We start from the raw sequence: 21730 nt of genomic DNA on the forward strand, positions 1-21730 counted from the left end.
AACCGTCTGATCTCCATTGTTACACAGGGAAGAATGACAGGCGGCTTTGTTTACATCAGCCGCCCGCCTTTCCCCCGGTGTAATGGAAGATCGCGAGTGCCCGGCAGACATCGGGTCCGCTGGGCACACGCTCGGGGGGGGGTCCGTACCCGAGCGGGAGCGTGCCTCTGGCGGCGCGCGCTCGCTCCCTAGAGCCTCACAGGCTAGCGGCATAGCCCTACGTCGCTTTGCCTGTGAGGGGCTGACCGCCGCAGTAAATAGCCGTGCGGCGGTCGGGAAGCGGTTAATGAAAAGGCCATTTTTTTGCGATTCGGCACTGCGTTACTTTAACTGACAATTGCGCGGTCGTGCGACCTTTTACCTAAAAAAAAAAAAAAATGACGTCCTTTTTTTCCCACAAACAGAGCTTTCTTTTGGTGGTATTTGATCACCTGTGCGATTTTTATTTCTTGCGCTATAAACAAGAAAAGAGCGACAATTCTGGAAAAAAAAAAAACAATATTTTTCACATTCTGCTATATAACATTCTCAAATGTTTTCTGCTACATATTTTTGGTAAAAAAAAATTGCACTAAGTGTATTTTGATTGGTTTGTGCAAAAGTTATCGCGTCTACAAACTAGGGGAAATATTTCTGTCATTTTTATTTATTTGTTTTTGTTTAACGGGTAATGGCGGCGATCTGCGTTTTTTAGCAGGACTGCGACATTGCGGTGGACACATCGGACCCCTAACTGACATTTTTGACACTTTTGGGGGCAGGTCTATCTTTAATATTGATTGGGCCCTCTCAAATCCACTTCTCAGTTATTTGTGGGCAGTGCGGGCTCTAAGGGGAAGCTGCCTTGGGCCCTACAACAACGACTGGGCCCAGGGCAGCTTCCCCTTTTGCCCTGTCTTAACCACTTGCCGACCGCCACAAGTAGATTTACTGCGGCGGTCAGCTGGTGACGTTTATTTACGTCACTTTGCCTGTGAGGCTCTGGGGAGCTCCCGCGCAGTCACGGACCCCCCGCGCGTGTGACCGGCAGACCCGATGTCCGCCGCTCACTCTGCGATCGGCGGGGAAGAGGGAGAAAGTCAGGCGGCTTGTGTAAACAAGCCGCCTGTCATTCTCCCCTGTATAGAAACACTGATCATACGGTTCTACTATGTAGGACCGTTGATCAGTGTAAGTACAGCTCAACAGACAGCCAATCACAGTTAGAATCACGCCCCTAGGGACACACACAGCCCCTCCCTCTCAAATAAAGTTAACCCCTTCACTGCCAGTGTATTTTTACAGTAACAGTGCATATGTATAGCACTGATTACTGTAGTAATGTCACTGGTAACCCCAAAAGTGTCAAAAATGTCAGTCAAGGGTCCGATCTGTCCGCCGCAATGTCGCAGTACCACAAAAAAAATCGCAGATCGCCGCCATTACTCGTTAAAAAAAAGAAAACAATAAAAATGACAAAAATCTTTCCCTTTGTTAGTAAACGCGATAACTTTTGCACAAACCAATCAAAATACGCTTTTTGCAATTTTTTTTACCAAACATATGTAGCAGAAAACAAATTGGCCGAAAATGTTAAAAAATTTTGATTTTTACTTTTTTTTGGGGGGAATTTCATATAAAAAAATTTGAAAAATATTGTTATTTTTGCAAAATTGTCGCTCTTTTTTTGTTTATAGCGCAAAAAGTAAAAATCGCACAGGTGATCAAATACCACCAAAAGAAAGCTCTGTTTGTGGGAAAAAAAGGACGTCAAATTCGTTTAGGTACAGCGTCGCACAACCGCGCAATTGTCCATTAAAGTCACGCAGTGCCAAATCGCAAAATACCCCCTGGTCGTTTAGCAGCCAAATCCTCCAGGGCTTAAGTGGTTAAAGATGGCCCTGTTGGGGGGGGGGGGGACCAGTGACATTACTACAGTAATAAGTGCTAAAAATATGCACTGTTACTGTACTAATGACACTGGCAGGGAAGGGGTTGCTCGCCCCCTAGCACACCGACGTAGAGCAGGATAGCCAGCCTGCCGCAGTAAAACTAATCTTGTCCCTGTATGTAATTTTGAGGAAGTGGTTGTAGCTGTAGCGGATGATATGCAGCCTGGGGCGTCACCAGGGCAGCCATCAGAAAATTTGGGACCCCTTGCAAAGCTTTAGGCCTGGGCCCCCCAGGCTTTACCACCAACATTCCCCCAGGGCCTTGCAGCGCCTCTGCACCCACATGAAAAGAATGCACCAAGAGCAGGTGCTCCTCCCACCCCTGCCATCTCCTGACCCTGCCGGATAGCGGGGCCCCTCAGGATGCCCGGGCCCCCTACATGTGTATGGGCTGTCCCCCCCCTGATGGCAGCCCTGGGCGTCACCCCGGAACAGTTTTATAGAGCAGACGGTCGGTTTTCATGTGATAACTGATGGGGCTAATCAGTATGGTCACCAGTCAGTGTCCCTGATAACCACCACGCCAGTTATATGATGACGCTCTACTGCACTGGTGACAGAATGTGTAAAAAAAAAAAAAAAACAATTGTGACATTTTTCTTTATTTTCTTCATTTTCCAAAAAATTACAAAAAAAATTACAACTTCAAAAAACTCGCCATACCTCATACTGTCTATTTTTCAAAAAGCGGTGATTTGGGGGGTATTTGTACTGTCCTGGCATTTTTCGGCCGTCAGTACATCAGTAAAAATTTTTTTTTTTTTTCAAAAACATTTATTTGTTTATTTAGCAAAAAAAAAAAAAACAGTAATAATTAAATATCACCAAAATAAAGCTCTATTTGTGTGAAGAAAATGATAAATATTTAGTTTGGGTACAGTGTTGCATGACCGTGAAATTGTCATTTGAAGCGTGACAGCGCTGAAAATTGGCCTGGGCAGAAAGGTGGGGGGGGGGGGGTTGCTCCCAGTATTGAGGAGGTTAAGACTCCATTCACACTAGCGCGACTTGTCAGGTGACTTGGTCGCCTGAAAAGTCGCGGTCGGTTGCCCGCCATTGATTAGCACAGGACCTGTTTTAATAGGAGTGACACAAGTCGCTCCGACTTAGAAAAAGGGTCCTGCACTACTTCGGGGCGACCTGGAGGCGACTTGCATTGACTTCCATTATATGAAGTCAGTGCAAGTCGCTCCGAAGTCGTGGTGCACGCTGTGCACCGCTACTTCACAGGTTGCCCCAGCAAGTTGTGTCGCTGCAGTCTGAACGGGGTCTCAATAAGCAAGCCTTACGTGTCATGCCTTACCCAACGTGTCACGCTTCAAAATTGCGCACGCTCGTGGAATGGCGACAAACATTGCTACTTAATAATCTCCATAGGCGGCGCTTTAAAAATGTCTACAGATTACCAGTTTAGAGTTACAGAGGAAGTCGGGGGATGGAATTATTGCTCTCACTCTAACGATTGCAGCGATTCCTCACATGTGTGGTTTGAACACCGTTTACATATGTGGGCGTGACTTGCGTATGCGTTCGCTTCTGTGCTCGAGCTAACGGGGGCGGGGCGCTTTCATATTCGTTTTGGATCACAAAATTGGAGGCGGAGGAATTTACCCCATATATTTAAAGACATAAACTTGTGAAGGATTTTTTTCAAGAGTTTTACTATTGGACATTCAGACCGCATTCACACTGGTACGACTTGGACCGCGACTTGTCAGCCTGACTCCCACTGGGTAATACAGGACCGGTTCTAATAGGAGCGACACAAGTCGCTGCGACTTAGAAAAAGGGTCCTGTACTACTTCGGGGCGACCTGGAGGCGACTTGCATTGACTTCCATTATGTGAAGTCCGTGCAAGTCGCGCCGAGGTCGCAGTGCACCGCTACTTCACAGGTTGCCCCAGCAAGTCGTGTCGCCACAGTCTGAACGGGGTCTCAATAAGCAAGCCTTGATGAAAGGATCGTTTTCAAGGGTTGGATCACCAAAAGTCTGTAAATGTGACCGAGCACCAGAGGACCCCCCCCCCGGGGCAGTGCCTTCGATGATCTCACGCTGCAGATATACAGCAATACGTTTTAGGTACAGCAATTCTACTGCAAACTTTGGGAGGAATTCAGGGCAAAATGTAAACTTTTTGGGGCATTTTCAAATAACATGAAACATCGAGCAATGATCCCTACAGATGTCACATCTTAGAGCAGAGATGTTCAGAGTCCGGCAGCCATAGAAGTTTATTATAGAACAGAGACAATGTGGGCGGAGGAGGGGAACAGGAAATAAAAGTCAGCGAATATTTCCTGATATAAAATCTGCGCTGTGACACATAAATGTCATATTTTTTCATATTAAGTGTTTTAGTTGTTTAACCTCCTCCTGCCCGCCGTATAGTAAAATGATGACCGTGGGCGGGATCTCCTCTCGTTCTGGGATGACATCATAGGATGTTGCCCCAGTGTCACCTGCGGGGGGCGCGGCAATTGCAGGCAGGTAATGTCCCTACAATACGGCGCGATCCTGATCTCCAGTAAAGAGCCGATGACACACTTCTTTATCCATGTGATCAGCTGTGTCCAATCACAGGCAGTCACATGTATACACGGAAGTGCTGTATATCAGCTCCCCGCACATCACACTGACAGAGGGAGAGAGGAGAGCCAATCAGCTGCATCTCCTCACAGGGGAAACTGTACAGGGAATCGGGGCACTGATCATCAGTGCAACCCCAACAGTGCCCAGCAAGCGATGCCAGTCAGTGCCCATTGGTGCCCTTCAGTAACACCAATCAGTGCTGCCTGTCAATGCCCATCAGTGTCGCATATCAGTGCGTGATTTTGTTTCCTCTTCATCACTGCCACCCCATCAGTGCTGCTTATCAGTGCCACCTCCTCAGTGCCACCTATTAGTGCGTGATATTGGTGCCTCTTCATCAGTGAAGGAGAAAAATCTCTTATTTACAAAGTTTTCTGACAGAAACTAAAAAAAAATCTTTTTTTTTTTTTAAATATCAGTCTTTTTTTGTTTTTTTTTAAGCAAAAAATAAAAGGCCAGCAGTGATTAAATATCACTATAAGAAAACTCTATTTGTGTGGGGTAAAAAAAATATACAAATATCACATGGGTGCAGTGTTCGATGACCGCGTAATTGTCATTCAAAGTTTGACAGCGCTGAAAGCTGAACATTTTACCTGGGCAGGAAGGGGTGAAAGTTTCTGGTATGGGGGTACCCATATCGGTTCTCTTAGGTGATGACTCGGCCATTCAATGACTGGGCACTTTATGAAGAGCTGAAGAGGGATCTGAGAAGTGGAGGATCCGGGTTTCTCTGTGCAAAACCAGCTGCCCCGAGGAGGGTACATATTTGTTTTATTTTTTTTAAATGAGATTGTACAATCACTTTAAGGTAAATTTTACTTCATATGCTAGTATGCGACGCATACTATCACATTGGAACTTTACCCTGCAGGTTTAAAAAAAAAAACATGGCGGTTCACTACCACTTTAAGTAACACATCTAATAAGTTTAATATATGAGAATGGCAGGGAGAGGGGAGGGGTTGAGTTAGGGGGTAATACTTCCATAAGCAGAGAATTCTAAATGTGGATGGGACTCAGGCATTCCACGTGTTCACGTGTGTGTGTGTGTGTATATACAGTGCTTTGCAAAAGTATTCGGCCCCCTTGAACTTTGCGACCTTTTGCCACATTTCAGGCTTCAAACATAAAGATATAAAACTGTAATTTCTCTTACGTCCTCCGACAGTCGCCGCCCCTTCATATTCATCACCAATGGGTTATGTCCTCTTATCCGTAGGAGTAGCTAGGCAATAGAATATGTTAGTACAAAAGACTTTTAACATATCCCCACCCCCAGGGGGTGGTCCCCTCAGTACATAACCCTCCACTTCCTGTAACCAAACCAGTTTCATTTGTCTAGCTGTCAGGAGTGGCTGGATGTTTCTGTGCTGGGACACCTTGTCTCAGCTCTCTTTCCTTTCTTTGGATTTTATTTGAGTTTTTTCTCTCTTTCTTGTTAGCTGTTATTTTATCAGCGTTAGTTAGTTCTTCGGAAGAAGAGGATCATGCGGGCTGCGTCTCGGGCTGACCCCCCTGGTCGCAGGTTGTGGGTCAGTGGTTTCTCAGCCCGCCATCGAGCGTTCAGTCAGGTATCGCTCCTGAGTTTTCTGAACGACCCATCCCTGTGTCGTGCAGGGATGCCAGGTGAGGTGGCTACCTCACCGGACGCTGTGCGGTTTCTCAACCCACCTTCTGATGCGTCCTAGATGCGACTCTCCCTGCCTTATGTTCAGCGGTTTGTTCGCCTGTGCGGGTTCCCCACGCCATGTTAGAGGTAAGTGTATGTATGTGGGGACCTGTCTGTCTGGGGGGTGTCAGTCTGGGACTGTGTTACCTTACCCTGTGTTCACAATGTTACTGTCTCCCTATCCCTCATGTTGCATGCTGTGGGCTGCAGGAGGGGGGGGTTGTGCTGCACTCTGTGTCAGTCTGTATGTGAACGGCTGTGTGCTGTGGGGCTTGAGTTTCTCATGCTTGGGGCACATTGCAGCGCCGCTGCGGCGGTTTAACATGCTTCCTTTTGCTGGGCAATTTGGATGTTTTTTTACTTCACCCTCATGGGGTGTGGGAGCGGCGGTTTCGGCGCCAAACGGCGCCATTTTGGCTGCGATCGCTCCGGCCGCATGTTTTGAATGCATGGTGGCCATTTTCTTGTAGCCTCCATAGGCTTTAATAGAGCGCCCTGTATACCAGCACTTCCTTTCCTTCAGGAGCACCGCAGGCAGCAGCAGCAGCAGCGATCTCCAGGTTCATTTCCCTCTATTCCCTGTATCCTGCCTTAGTTTAATTGTCCCTGTGGGGGTCCCTTGTGTGGGGTGTTTGTGTGCAGTGGGCTACGATCGCAGCGCTCTCTTAAAGGGGCGGTCACCCATTTATTTTACTGCTTCAGGGGCATGGATTCTCAGGAAAACAAATTTCCTACAACTTTAGTGGGAAGCCAGGGGTCTGCACTCACCCCCCCTGGGGGGGATTTGGCTGCGATTGTGGCTAGCCTTGCGACTCAGGTGCAAATGCTGGTGGCTGCTCAATCCACAAAAAGGCCCAGAGTTTCAATTCCCTCTGATTCAGAGGGTGATGGTGCTGGGGCTGATGTGGCTGGGGTCTCCTTATCGGGGTCCCGTTCCTCCCTGGACCTTATCGGGTCAGAAATGGAGGCTGAGGTGGAGGGGGTTGATAATTCTCCCCCTGGCTCGTCTGAGGAGCTTGCACTCATGGATGAATTGGTTGCTTCTATCAAGCAAACACTGCGGTTAGAGGAAGAATCATGTCCTCCAGCTGCCTTGGCTGCTTATGGGACGCAGAAAAGGCGCAAAACGTCGCAGGTGTACCCCTGCACTGATGATTTCCAAAACGCTGTGAAAGAACAGTGGCGTAATATACGCAAGCCATTTGCTGTACCTAGTAGGTTTAAGCTACGCTATCCCTTTACGCCTGCTACTGATGAGCGCTGGTGTATTCCACCGCCGGTGGATCATGCGATAGCGGTTTTGAACAAATCCACTGCGATTCCGGCTGAAGACACCCCGGTGTTCCGGGATGCCACGGACAAGAGGATGGAATCTCTTGCCCGTCACACCTATTCTATTATGGGTTCTATGTTAAAAGCCTTATTTGCTTCTCTTATGGCGGCCCAAGCGGTCGCGAGCTGGACGCAGGTGCTTAGGCGGGTCCTGGTGGCTGATTCTGCCCCCCAGGCGACTTTGGATATGGTGGATCAAATCCACCAGGGTGTCATGTACTTGTGTGATGCGGACCTGGATATGGTTCCGTTGGCTGCACGTGTACACAGTGTGGCGGTGTTAAATCGCCGCCTGGTTTGGTTGAAGTGTTGGTCTGTGGATCAATCTTCCCGTAAGACTTTGGCCAATCTGCCTTATGATGGTTCTCGCCTTTTTGGCGAATCCTTAGATGCACTAATTAAGGGAGTCACGGGTGGTAAGAGCACGCTCTTGCCCCAATCCCACAAGCCCAAGGCGGCTCCTGGTAAGAAGCATGCTTCCTTTCGACCCCATCAGGGGTCCTTTCGTGCCTTTCGGTCACACTATAGGGGCAAGCCGTCAAAGGGTCAAGGCTCCCACAAGAAGCCGTGGGCTGGTAAGCAAAAGTCCGGCCAATCCGGTTCTGCGGCCCACAACAGTGCGGCCTGAAGGGGCGCCCTCACCCGAGTCTGGGGTGGGGGGACGCTTGCTCGCTTTCTCTCGGCCATGGCTGTCCCGGGTTCGGGACAGGTGGGTTCAGGAAGTCGTTCGATCTGGTTACAAGATCGAGTTTCTCTCTCGGCCGAAGAGCAGATTTTTTCCCTCAAATCTTCTGTTATCCCCGGAGCGTTTGCGGGACCTGCGTCTAGCGGTGCAGGACCTGAGGGCTCAGGGTGTGGTGGTCCCGGTGCCTCATCGGGACAGATTTCGGGGGTTCTATTCCAATCTGTTCACCGTGCCCAGGAAAGAGGGCAAGGTACGTCCGATTCTGGACTTGAAGGCGCTGAACCGCTTTGTGCGGGTGCGCAAATTCCGCATGGAATCCCTGCGGTCGGTGGTGGCTGCCCTGGTTCCGGGGGAGTTCATGGCTTCCATCGACTTGAAGGATGCGTATCTTCACATCCCCATTTTCGAGGGTCACCAGAGGTACCTTCGATTCGCCATAGCGGAGGATCATTACCAATTTGTGGCTTTGCCTTTCGGTCTCGCCTCGGCTCCGAGGGTGTTCGCCAAAGTGCTGGCTCCGGTTCTGGCCTTGTTGAGAGCCCAGGGCATATCGGTCCTGGGATATCTGGACGATATTCTGGTTCGGTCTGCGACCAACCAAGGTCTGGTGAAGGATCTGTCCGTCACGTTGCAGACTCTGCAAGAGTTTGGTTGGACGATCAATTTCCCGAAATCAACATTGTGCCCGTCAGTCCGCCTCCCATACCTGGGAATGATTCTGGACTCTGTCCAGGCGAAGGTCTTCCTACCGGACGACAAACTCAGGACTCTTCAGGAGGGAGTCAGGTCCCTCAGGGACGATCAGTTCTCGTCCATTCGGACGTGCATGCGGTGTCTGGGATTGATGGTCTCGGCTTTCGAGGCGATTCCCTTCGCTCAGTTTCACACTCGGGGTCTCCAAGCGGAGATATTGTCCAAGTGGGACGGGCGACCGCACTCTCTGGATCTTCAGATATCCTTGAGTTCTCAGACCAGAAGGGATCTTCTGTGGTGGCTTCGGTCCCCCTCAGTGTCGGGGGGCAAGTCTTTTCGTCCCCTTTCGTGGACGGTGATCACCACGGACGCCAGCCTGTCGGGCTGGGGTGGTGTTCTGGGCGTTCTGTCCGCCCAGGGTGTGTGGTCGAAGGAGGAATCCTCCCTTCCGATCAACGTTCTGGAACTGCGAGCGATACTCCTCTGTCTTCGTCGTTGGACGGACAGTCTCCACGGCTGTCCGGTCAGGGTGCAGACGGACAATGCCACGGCGGTGGCTTACATCAATCACCAAGGGGGCACCAGGAGTGCCCAGGCGGCTCGAGAGGTGTCTGCGATTCTGTCTTGGGCCGAGACGCATGTCCCGGCAATATCAGCAGTTCACATTCCGGGAGTGGAAAATTGGCAGGCGGATTATCTGAGCCGCCAGACCCTGGACCAGGGGGAATGGTCCCTTCACCCGGATGTCTTCCAGATGTTGTGCGCGAAGTGGGGTCTTCCGGAGGTAGACCTGTTCGCGTCTCGTCTGAACAACAAAGTTCCACGGTTCGTGGCAAGGACGCGCGATCCTCGGGCAGACGCGTCGGACGCGTTGGTTGCCCCGTGGCATCAGTACCGACTGATGTATGCGTTTCCACCGCTTCAATTGCTGTCCAGGTTCCTTCGCAGGTTGCACTCGGAACCAACTGCGGTGATTCTTGTGGCACCGGACTGGCCTCGCCGGTCCTGGTACGCAGACCTCGTAAATCTGGCAATCGACGTCCCGTGGCGTCTGCCTCTTCGAGAAGATCTTCTGTCGCAAGGACCGATCTTCCATCCTGCTTTACAGTCGCTGGCTTTGACGGCCTGGCTGTTGAAACCGAGGTCCTGAAGAACAGGGGTCTTTCCCCTGAGGTCATTCACACCTTGATCAATGCGAGGAAGTCTTCCTCGGGGAAGGTTTACTACCGTACTTGGAAGGCGTATTTTGCCTGGTGCGAATCCAGGGGTTTCTCTCCTACCACTTATTCAGTGTCTAGGGTATTGTCCTTCCTTCAGACGGGTGTTGAACAGCGTTTGGCGCTGGCTACGATCAAAGGTCAGGTGTCCGCTTTGGCCGTTCTGTTTCAGCGTCCTGTGGCATCTAACGCTTTGGTTAGCACTTTTGTGCAGGGGGTACGTCATCTGATCCCTCCTAGGAAGGACCCTCTACCCCCTTGGGACTTGAATCTAGTCCTGTCTGTATTGCAGCGTGCTCCTTTTGAAAGGATCAGGGAGATCTCGCTGTCTTTGTTATCCAAGAAGGTCGCCTTTTTGGTGGCTATCACTTCGGCTCGTCGAGTGTCGGAGCTGGCAGCCTTGTCCTGCAAGTCTCCGTATCTGGTTGTGCATTTGGACAAGGTGGTCTTGCGACCTAACCCTTCCTTTCTTCCAAAGAGGGTTTCGGACTTTCATCTCAATGAGGATATTGTCCTGCCTTCGCTCTGCGCGAAGCCTAAGCATCCGACGGAGGTGCTGCTTCACTCCTTGGATGTTGTCCGGGCGATTAGAGTCTACTTGAAGTCGACTGAGTCTTTTCGCAAGTCGGATGCCTTGTTTGTTCTTCCGGAAGGTCCTCGGAAGGGCATGACGGCGTCGGCTTCTACCATCGCCAAATGGATCAGACAGACCATTGAACAGGCCTACGCTTTGAAGGGGAAAGTTCCCCCTGTACCTGTGAAGGCGCACTCTACCAGGTCTCTGAGTACGTCTTGGGCCTGTCGTCATGGGGCCTCTGTGGCCCAGGTGTGTAAGGCGGCGACTTGGTCGACCGTTCACACTTTCACAAAATTCTACAGAGTAGATGTTCAGGCATCGGCTGATGCTTCCTTTGGCCGCAAGGTTCTTAGTGCGGCTGTTCCCTAGAGCCCTTGTTGCGGGTTCTTTGACTGTTTGGGACTTTTGTTTTTTCCCTGGGTTTTCTTGCTCCTGTTGAGCGAGTGTTTTGTTCTTATGCCCAACTGGTTTCCTTCCTTTGGTAAGGTTCCTTTCTCTGATGGGGAGACGGCGTTGCCTTGGGCGCGGCTGCGTTCTTCCCACCCCTCATGTTTACACTGCTTTGGGACATCCCATTGGTGATGAATATGAAGGGGCGGCGACTGTCGGAGGACGTAAGAGAAAACGGAATTTTTGTAAAATCTTACCTGTAAAATTCCTTTCTCTGAGTCCTCCGACAGTCGCCGCCCCCGCCCCTCTTTTGGGGTTTTTCATGTACTCTCTACTGCTATTTCACTGAAACTGGTTTGGTTACAGGAAGTGGAGGGTTATGTACTGAGGGGACCACCCCCTGGGGGTGGGGATATGTTAAAAGTCTTTTGTACTAACATATTCTATTGCCTAGCTACTCCTACGGATAAGAGGACATAACCCATTGGTGATGAATATGAAGGGGCGGCGACTGTCGGAGGACTCAGAGAAAGGAATTTTACAGGTAAGATTTTACAAAAATTCCGTTTTTTTGTGAAGAATCAACAAGTGGGACACAATCATGAAGTGGAAGGAAATTTATTGGATATTTCAAACTTTTTTAACAAATAAAAAACGGAAAAATTGGGCGTGCAAAATTATTCAGCCCCCTTAAGTTAATACTTTGTAGCGCCACCTTTTGCTGCGATTACAGCTGTAAGTCGCTTGGGGTATGTCTCTATCAGTTTTGCACATCGAGAGACTGAAATTTTTGCCCATTCCTCCTTGCAAAACAGCTCGAGCTCAGTGAGGTTGGATGGAGAGCGTTTGTGTACAGCAGTTTTCAGTTCTTTCCACAGATTCTCGATTGGATTCAGGTCTGGACTTTGACTTGGCCATTCTAACACCTGGATATGTTTATTTGTGAACCATTCCATTGTAGATTTTTCTTTATGTTTTGGATCATTGTCTTGTTGGAAGACAAATCTCCGTCCCAGTCTCAGGTCTTTTGCAGACTCCATCAGGTTTTCTTCCAGAATGGTCCTGTATTTGGCTCCATCCATCTTCCCATCAATTTTAACCATCTTCCCTGTCCCTGCTGAAGAAAAGCAGGCCCAAACCATGATGCTGCCACCACCATGTTTCACAGTGGGGGATGGTGTGTTCAGGGCGATGAGCTGTGTTGCTTTTACACCAAACATAACGTTTTACATTGTTGCCAAAAAGTTTGATTTTGGTTTCATCTGAGCAGAGCTCCTTCTTCCACATGTTTGGTGTCTCCCAGGTGGCTTGTGGCAAACTTTAAACGACACTTTTTATGGATATCTTTAAGAAATGGCTTTCTTCTTCCACTCTTCCATAAAGGGCAGATTTGTGCAGTATACGACTGATTGTTGTCCTATGGACAGAGTCTCCCACCTCAGCTGTAGATCTCTGCAGTTCATCCAGAGTGATCATGGGCCTCTTGGCTGCATCTCTGATCAGTCTTCTCCTTGTATGAGCTGAAAGTTTAGAGGGACAGCCAGGTCTTCGTAGATTTGCAGTGGTCTGATACTCCTTCCATTTCAATATTATCGCTTGCACAGTGCTCCTTGGGATGTTTAAAGCTTGGGAAATCTTTTTGTATCCAAATCCGGCTTTAAACTTCTCCACAACAGTATCTCGGACCTGCCTGCTGTGTTCCTTGTTCTTCATGATGCTCTCTGCGCTTTAAACGGACCTCTGAGACTATCACAGTGCAGGTGCATTTATACGGAGACTTGATTACACACAGGTGGATTCTATTTATCATCATTAGTCATTTAGGTCAGCATTGGATCATTCAGAGATCCTCACTGAACTTCTGGAGAGAGTTTGCTGCACTGAAAGTAAAGGGGCTGAATAATTTTGCACGCCCAATTTTTCAGTTTTTTATTTGTTAACAAAGTTTGAAATATCCAATAAATTTCATTCCACTTCATGATTGTGTCCCACTTGTTGATTCTTCACAAAAAATTACAGTTTTATATCTTTATGTTTGAAGCCTGAAATGTGGCAAAAGGTCGAAAAGTTCAAGGGGGCCGAATACTTTCGAACAACATTTCCTTCCTCTGGGGAAACAATCTGTAAGCTAAGAAACAAATGTATCTATTCTTGTTTTCCCTGAGGAAGAAAATGTTGTTTGAAATGCGTTGGGAGTGAAGAGATTTGTACCACGCATGTTCTGATCACAATTGCGGCCTCATGTTTTGCTTTTATACTTTTTCTTTTTTTAAATATGTTTCAAATAAAATGCATTTTTTTCAGTATATTATTATAATGTGTGCAAAGCCTTTAGAATTCTCTGCTTGTGGTTACATTGAGATGTTGGCTTTCATGCATCGGGTGCCATCACCTGGCGCTTGTTTCTATTTTAATCATTTTATAGAGTGAAAAAAAACGATTGTTATTAATTTTATTTATTTTTTTTTCTTTTACAGAAGTAGTTGGGGGAGATTTCCCTCAGACCTCCAATGAGCTGGCCAAGGAGGAGGGCAGTGAGCTGTCAGATGGGTGAGTCGCTCGCTCCTGTGTGTAGGAAAAAAAAAAAAAGGGACACAAGGGGGCGCCAGACTAGGCGGCTCTCCAGCTGTTGTGGAACTACAAGTCCCATGAGGCATTGCAAGGCTGACAGTTACAAGCATGACTCCCACAGGCAATGATGGACTTGTAGTTCCGCCAAAACAGCTGGAGGGCTGCCAGTTTGACACCCCTGAGCAGATCAAAAAAGAAATGGGTTTTAATAAAAGCCAAATGGCAATGTAGGTGGTAGAGAGGTCAGTATATATCTATACGTTGTATCTGGGTGAGATGGAGGTGTCCTGTAGTCATCTGTGAAAGTTAACCGCTCCTTAACCCAGCGTGCCGGTACCGGGCCGAGAGCCGCCAGCAGAATCAGCGCCCCCCTCAGATTGGGTAATAGAAGAGACGTTCCGTCACCTGAATACCTACTGAGCATGCAGGAATAATGTGATAGAACCCCTGCAGAGAGAAGGCGGCAGCGGACATCTTACTACACCCAGCTATGTCTGGGATTTCACAGACATTTTACCAATAAACTGAGCGGATACAGTGCTGGGAAAAAGTATTTACACCCCCTGAAATTTCCCACATTTTCTCATGTTACAACCAGAAAGGTAAATGTATTTTATTGGGATTTTAGGTGATAGACCGACACAAAGTGGCCATAATTGTGAAGTGGAAGGAAAATGATAAATGATACAAATAAATCTGTGAAAAGTGTGGCTGCATTTGTATTCACCCCCCCCCCTTTACTCTGATACCCCTAACTAAAATCTAGAGGAACCAATTTCCTTCAGAAGTCACCTAATTAGTAAATAGAGTCCACCTGTGTGTCATTTAATCTCAGTATAAATACAGCTGTTCTGTGAAGCCCTCAGAGGTTTGTTAGAGAACCTTAGTAAAAAAACAGCATCATGAAGGCCAAGGAACACAGCAGACAGGTCAGGGATAAAGTTGTGGAGAAGTGTAAAGCAGGGTTTGGTTATAAAAAAATCTCCCAAGCTTTGACCATCTCATGGAGCGCTGTTCAATCCATCATGGGAAAATGGAAAGAGTATAGCACAACTGAAACCCTACCAAGACATGGCCACCCACCTAAACTGACCAGCCGGGCCCCTACCAAGACATGGCCGTCCACCTAAACTGACCGGCCGGGCCCCTACGAAGACATGGCTGTCCACCTAAACTGACCGGCCAGGCCCCTACGAAGACATGGCTGTCCACCTAAACTGACCGGCCGGGCCCCTACCAAGACATGGCTGTCCACCTAAACTGACCGGCCGGGCCCCTACCAAGACATGGCCGTCCACCGAAACTGACCGGCCGGGCCCCTACCAAGACATGGCCGTCCACCGAAACTGACCGGCCGGGCCCCTACTAAGACATGGCCATCCACCTAAACTGACCGGCTGGGCAAGGAGAGCATTCATCAGGGAAGCAGCCAAGAGGCCCATGGGAACTCTGGAGGAGCTGCAGAGATCCACAGCTCAGGTGGGAGAATCTGTCCACAGGACAACTATTATTACACCCCGCACTGCTCAACAGAGGCCATCTTGGTACACCCGGCACTGCTCAGCAGAGGCCATCTTGGTACACCCCGCACTGCTCAGCGGAGGCCATCTTGGTACACCCCGCACTGCTCAGCGCTAAACCTTTAGGATTGAAAATGTAACATGAAAACAGCATGACATAGCTCAATATCTTATATTTATTTATATACGCTCACTTTATTCATTAAATGACTGCGAAATTCAAGACATAGCTTGGTGTAGTAAGATGTCCGCTGCCGCCTGCAGGTGTTCTGTCACATTAGCAAACCTGCTACGCATGCGCAGTAAGTATTCAGCTGACGGAACGTCCCTTCCATTACCTAATCAGACGGGTGGCCGATTCTGATGGAACACCTGCCTGTCTACCACCTATGTAAGTTGGCATTTGGCTTTTAATAAAACCCATTTATTTTTAACCTGCTACACTTAGTCTGGCGCCCCCTTGTGTCTGTTTCTTACTGAGAATTCCTGCACTCTATGGGGAGCCGCCGCTAATGTTGCTTTTATGCATTCATATAATATTACTGAATTTTACAATTATGGACTTTGTTTTCAGGCCACTAGGTCAGATCTGATTTCTTCCAGCGCCATTCATATTTTTTCTTTTTTTCGTGTGTGCGTGTATATATATATATATATATATATATATATATATATATATACACACACACACACACACAGTATCTCACAAAAGTAAGTACACCCCTCACATCTTTGTAAATATTTTATTCTATCTTTTCATGTGACAACACTGAAGAAATGACACTTTGCTACAATGTAAAGTAGTGAGTGTACAGCTTGTATAACAGTGTAAATTTACTGTCCCCTCAAAATAACTCAACACACAGCCATTAATGTCTAAACCGCTGGCAACAAAAGTCAGTACACCCCTAAGTGACAATGTCCAAATTGGGTCCAAAGTGTCAATATTTTATGTGGCCGCCATTATTTTCCAGCACTGCCTTAACCCTCTTGGGCATGGAGTTCACCAGAGCTTCACAGGTTGTCACTGGAGTCCTCTTCCCCTCCTCCATGATGACATCACAGAGCTGGTGGATGTTAGAGACCTTGCGCTCCTCCACCTTCTGTTTGAGGATCCCCACAGATGTTCAATAGGGTTTAGGTCTGGAGACATGCTTGGCCAGTCCATCACCTTTACCCTCAGCTTTTTTAGCAAGGCAGTGGTCATCTTGGAGGTGTTTGGGGTCGTTATGTTGGAATATTGCCCTGTGGCCCAGTCTCTGAAGGGAGGGGATCATGCTCTGCTTCAGTATGTCACAGTACATGTTGGCATTCATGGTTCCCTCAATGAACTGTAGCTCCCCAGTGCCGGCAGCACTCATGCAGCCCCAGACCATGACACTCCCACCACCATGCTTGACTGTAGGAAGACACACTTGTCTTTGTACTCCTCACCTGGTTGCCCCCACACACACCTGACACCATCTGACACCAAATAAGTTTATCTTGGTCTCATCAGACCACAGGAGATGGTTCCAGTAATCCATGTCCTTAAGCCCCATACACACACGCAGATCGTCGTCATACAAATGTTCGTCTTTTCTCCCCGGGATGTCGGTGTCTGTTGAAAAGTGCAAAGACAGCACAAGGACAGCACAAGAATTTTGTCCGCAGACTTCAGCTGACTGCAGAAGTGATGTCATGTAATGGTTAACTTTCCCTGTGTTTTTTATTTTCTGAGCATGCCCAGTCTTGCAAATCTGCAGTCTGTCGGCTGATTTCTGTACTGACAGGCAAACAATTGTCCGTTCTGGTGTCCGCAGACAAAAATTTTCATGTTTGCAAGAAAGACTCTTGTCCGCAGATTGTGTGCAGACAGCTGTCGGATGCACCATACTAACACGCATACAATCGGCAGATCTTTCGTCCGCCGACGTTTGTATGACGACGATCTGCGTGTGTGTATGGGGCTTTAGTCTGCTTGTCTTCAGCAAACTGTTTGCGGGCTTTCTTGTCCATCATCTTTAGAAGAGGCTTCCTTCTGGGATGACAGCCATGCAGACCAATGTGATGCAGTGTGCGGCATATGGTCTGAGCACTGACAGGCTGACCCCTCCCCCATCCCTTCAACCTCTGCAGCAATGCTGGCAGCACTCATACGTCTATTTCCCAAAGACAACCTCTGGATAGGACGCTGAGCACGTGCACTCAACCCCTTTGGTGGACCATGGCGAGGCCTGTTATGAGTGGAACCTGTCCTGGTAAACAGCTTTATGGTCTTGGCCACCGTGCTGCAGCTCAGTTTCAGGGTCTTGGCAATCTTCTTATAGCCTAGGCCATCTTTATGTAGAACAACAATTCTTTTTTTCAGATCCTCAGAGAGTTCTTTGCCATGAGGTGCCATGTTGAACTTCCAGTGACCAGTATGAGAGAGTGAGAGCGATAACACCAAATTTATCACACCTGCTCCCCATTCACACCTGAGACCTTGTAACACTAACGAGTCACATGACACCAGGGAGGGAAAAAGGCTAATTGGGCCCAATTTGGAGATTGTCACTTAGGGGTGTACTCACTTTTGTTGCCAGCGGTTTAGACATTTATGGCTGTGTGTTGAGTTATTTTGAGGGGACAGCAAATTTACACTGTTATACAAGCTGTACACTCACTACTCTACATTGTAGCAAAGTGTCATCAAGATAGGATAAAATATTTACAAAAATGTGAGGGGTGTACTCACTTTTGTGAGATACTGTGTGTGTGTATATATATATATATATATATATGTATGTGTGTGTGTGTGTGTATATATATATATATATATATATATATATATAATATATAGGTGTGTGTGTGTGTGTGTGTTTGTATATCGGTCTATACAGGTAAATTCTGCTAAAAGTAAAAAACTGATTTTCTCTCTACAGAGAGTTGCAGAGTAAGGAGGATGGAGAGGAGAGGGGGGACCTCCTGTCTTCTGATGACTCCTTTGAACCGTATCCAGAGAAAAGGTAATAAATCCTCATCTGGCGGAGAATCGATGATCCTAAAACACAGATTTCCTCTGATGTAAAGGTGTGAGAATAGAGATAAAGGAGCGGGCGCTGCTGACTTGCTATCAGAGGTGCCGGGCTTTCTTTCTGGTCATTGCTTCTCTACCTTGTGAGTCCCCTACTAAAGCCGGTCGTACACCGGAGCGGAACGCCTAATCGTTAAAAAAAAAAAAAAAAAAAACTGCAATCTCAATTCAACCCCCCTTATGATCTTAGAAGATCAACCCCCCCAAAAAACACAAGTCCATGTGTATTTAAAAAAAATAATAAATTCAATATAAAGAGGGATCCTTTGCAGTGTTCTTCAATCACGTAACTAAAAGTGCGCACGTCACCACCGGCTGGATATTATATTGCATTTTGTTTTTTTTTTTAACACATGGACTTTTTGTTACGTTTTTTGGGGTAATGTATTGTGGATTTAAAAGGACTTTGATTGGAGACACACAAATGTTTATTATTAACAATATTAACAATAAATATTAATAAAATATAATAAATATATAATATATATAAATATATAATAAATATTAACAATAAATATTTTTATTCTATTACTTTTTATGGTGATTTTTGGTTGCGCTGTAGGAATATTTATTCTAAGTGACTGATCTCCGTGTATTGGACCTCTTCCTCCTATCAGAGAGCTGATATCTTTCTATTTGGCCATTCAGGATTCCTCCAAGGAAGAGCAGACACAGAGAGGCGAGAAAGACACGAGAACCCCGAGAAAGGAAGAAGCCGGGCCCCAAACCAGGCTGGAAGAATATCATAAAAAGAGAGCGGTGAGTACCGGGCCATTCAAAACCATATTGCAATTAACCACTTCAGCCCTGGAAGGTTTTACCCCCCTTAATGACTATTTGGCACTGCGTTACTTTAACTGACAATTGCGCGGTCGTGCGATGCTGTACCCAAATAAAATTGATGTCCTTTTTCCCCAAAAATAGAGATTTCTTTTGGTGGTATTTGATCACCTGTGCGATTTTTTTATTTTATTTTTTTTGCACTAAAAACATAAAACATCCAATAAAAAAAGTAAAAAAATCTAATTTTTTTAATCCAATTTGTATTCTGCTACATATTTTTGGTAGAAAAAAAAAAAAAAAATCCCAATAAGTGCATATTGATTGGTTTGCACAAAAGTTATCACGTCTACAAACTAGTGGAAAGATTTATATCATTTTTATTTATTTATATGTTTTTATTAGTAATGGCGGCGATCTGCAATTTTTAGCAGGACTGCAACATTATGGCAGACGAATCGGACACCTAACTGACATTTTTGGGGACCAATGACATTATTACAGTAAATAGATAATTAACATGTCATGCTTTAAAATTGCGCACACATGGAATGGCGACAAACTGCGGTACTTAGAAATCTCTATTGGCGAAATTTTAAAAATGTCTACAGGTTACCAGTTTAGAGTTACAGAGGAGGCTCAAATTATCTGCTGTAGGATCAGCAGACACTCAATAGTCCATGTTTTTTCTTCACACAACAAATGTCCATTGAACATGTCCCTTTTCCTCTTCACATTGAACATGTCCCTTTGCTTGTCTCTTCACATAGCAACCATTCCTTTGCTTGTCTCTTCACATAGCAAACAGTTCATTTATTTCTTTCCACATAGAAACAATCCAAGACCTCACCTTGAGTAAACTTCACACTTTTTACCCTCCTCAGCGCACATCACTTCAGGAGGTCTTCTCCTATGCTCACACAGCGTCGGGAGGCACACATCTGACTGTCCTCCTCTACCCACACGGCGTCCGGAGGCAGCAGTCCTTCTCCCAGGCTTCACACAGCGTCGGGAGGCACACATCTGACTGTCCTCCTCTCCCCAGCTCACACAGCGTCAGGAGGCAGCAATCAATAGGACTTCCTTTGGACAAATTATAGAGGCCTTAACTTCCTAATTCCGACCAGCTGAAGGCCTTTCAACTTCCTTAAGCCGTCCTGGCTACCTTTCCTGCTGCCTTTGCAGCTGACACCCTATAGTAATTGGTGAATTTTCTAAACCAGGTGGAAATGTATCTCCTGTCTGTGACTACATCCACAGATTTACCTGACTTCCTGTCACAATATATATATATATATAAAAACATAGAATAATCAAAGATAATGTGTAATAACTACTTTTATATCTATAATATATATACCTGATTAATTTGGATATAGAAGCATCCAAATGATTTTCCTAGGAAGCACAAGGATATCTTCTAAACCAAAGTTTACCTTGAATGCCGGATTTTGGATCAGAAGATATCCTTGTGCTTCCTAGGAAAGTCATTATGGTGTATGTCTGTCCATCATCATTTGCTGATTTTTTAATCATTGAAAAAAAAATTGTATAATTTTTTAAAAAAAGTTTTGATGTCTAAATTACTGGCACCTAAAAAAAAATCCCCAATTTCTTTCTCCCCCCTTTTGGGGGTTGATTTTTCCTGTTCATTAAAGTAGGACTGCGACTGACTGTGCTCTGCGACTGACTGTGCTCTGCGACTGACTGTGCTCTGTGACCGAAAAAATGTTTTGATGTCTAAATTACTGGCACCTAAAAAATCCCCAATTTTTTTTCGTCCCCCCTTTGGGGTTGATTTTTCCTGTTCATTATTATTGGGATTTGGTGCCTTTTCGGTCTTTCTTTCTGGTTATGAATTGTACTTTGTTTTCCAGGGAGGAGCTGCCTACAATCTACAAGTGTCCTTACCAGGGCTGCACTGCCGTCTACAGAGGTGCGGATGGGATGAAGGTATGTAAGAGCACAGTGGCTGATCCTGAATGTCATTCCTGGAACATAGACTCACCTCTGGGCTTTGTCTTACAGAAACATATAAAGGAACACCATGAGGAGGTGCGGGAGCGACCCTGTCCACACCCCGGCTGCAACAAAGTCTTCATGATAGACCGATACCTGCAGAGACACGTCAAGCTCATCCACACAGGTGACTGCACTCATATACTCGCACTCCATAATCACCACAGGTAGAGATCTACAGAGCATCCGGAAAGTATTCACAGAGCTTCACTTCTTCCACATTTTGTTATGTTACAGCCTTATTACAAAAATTAATTATTTTCTTCAAAATTCTACAAACAATCCCCCATAATGACAACGTGAGAGAAGTTTGTCTTAAATCTTTGCAAATTTATTTAAAAAAAAAAAAAAATCCATATACATAAGTATTCACACCCTTTGCCCAATACTTTGGTGAAGCTCCTTTGGCACCAATTCCAGCCTCCAGTATTTCTGAGTATGATGCTACAAGCTTGGCACTCCTATTTTTGGGCAGTTTCTCCCATTCTTCTTTGCAGGACCTCTCAAGCTCCATTAGGTTGGATGGGGGAGGGTCAGTGCACAGCCATTTTCAGATCTCTCCAGAGATGTTCCATCGGGTTCAAGTCTGGGCTCTGGCTGGGCCACTCAAGGACATTCACAGAGTTGGCCCATACCCACTCCTTTGTTATCTTGGCTGTGTGCTTAGGGTCGTTGTCCTGTTGGAAGATGAACCT

General features: G+C 46.7%; 1 protein-coding gene across 1 annotated transcript in view; it reads left to right on the forward strand.

Moving 5' to 3' along the window:
• The window catches only part of ZNF276 (zinc finger protein 276), a 46803-nt gene that overhangs the window by 14210 nt on the left and 10863 nt on the right, over positions 1-21730 (forward strand). Inside the window, exons 5-9 of the mRNA XM_082270234.1 lie at positions 13565-13637; positions 18085-18168; positions 18885-18995; positions 20894-20969; positions 21045-21162. Coding sequence (XP_082126360.1) covers positions 13565-13637; positions 18085-18168; positions 18885-18995; positions 20894-20969; positions 21045-21162 — 462 coding nt within the window. The remainder of the gene's footprint in view (positions 1-13564; positions 13638-18084; positions 18169-18884; positions 18996-20893; positions 20970-21044; positions 21163-21730) is intronic.

This window comes from Pelophylax lessonae (assembly GCF_965119305.1).
Source record: "Pelophylax lessonae genome assembly, chromosome: 10".
In the NCBI taxonomy this organism is placed as follows: domain Eukaryota; kingdom Metazoa; phylum Chordata; class Amphibia; order Anura; family Ranidae; genus Pelophylax; species Pelophylax lessonae.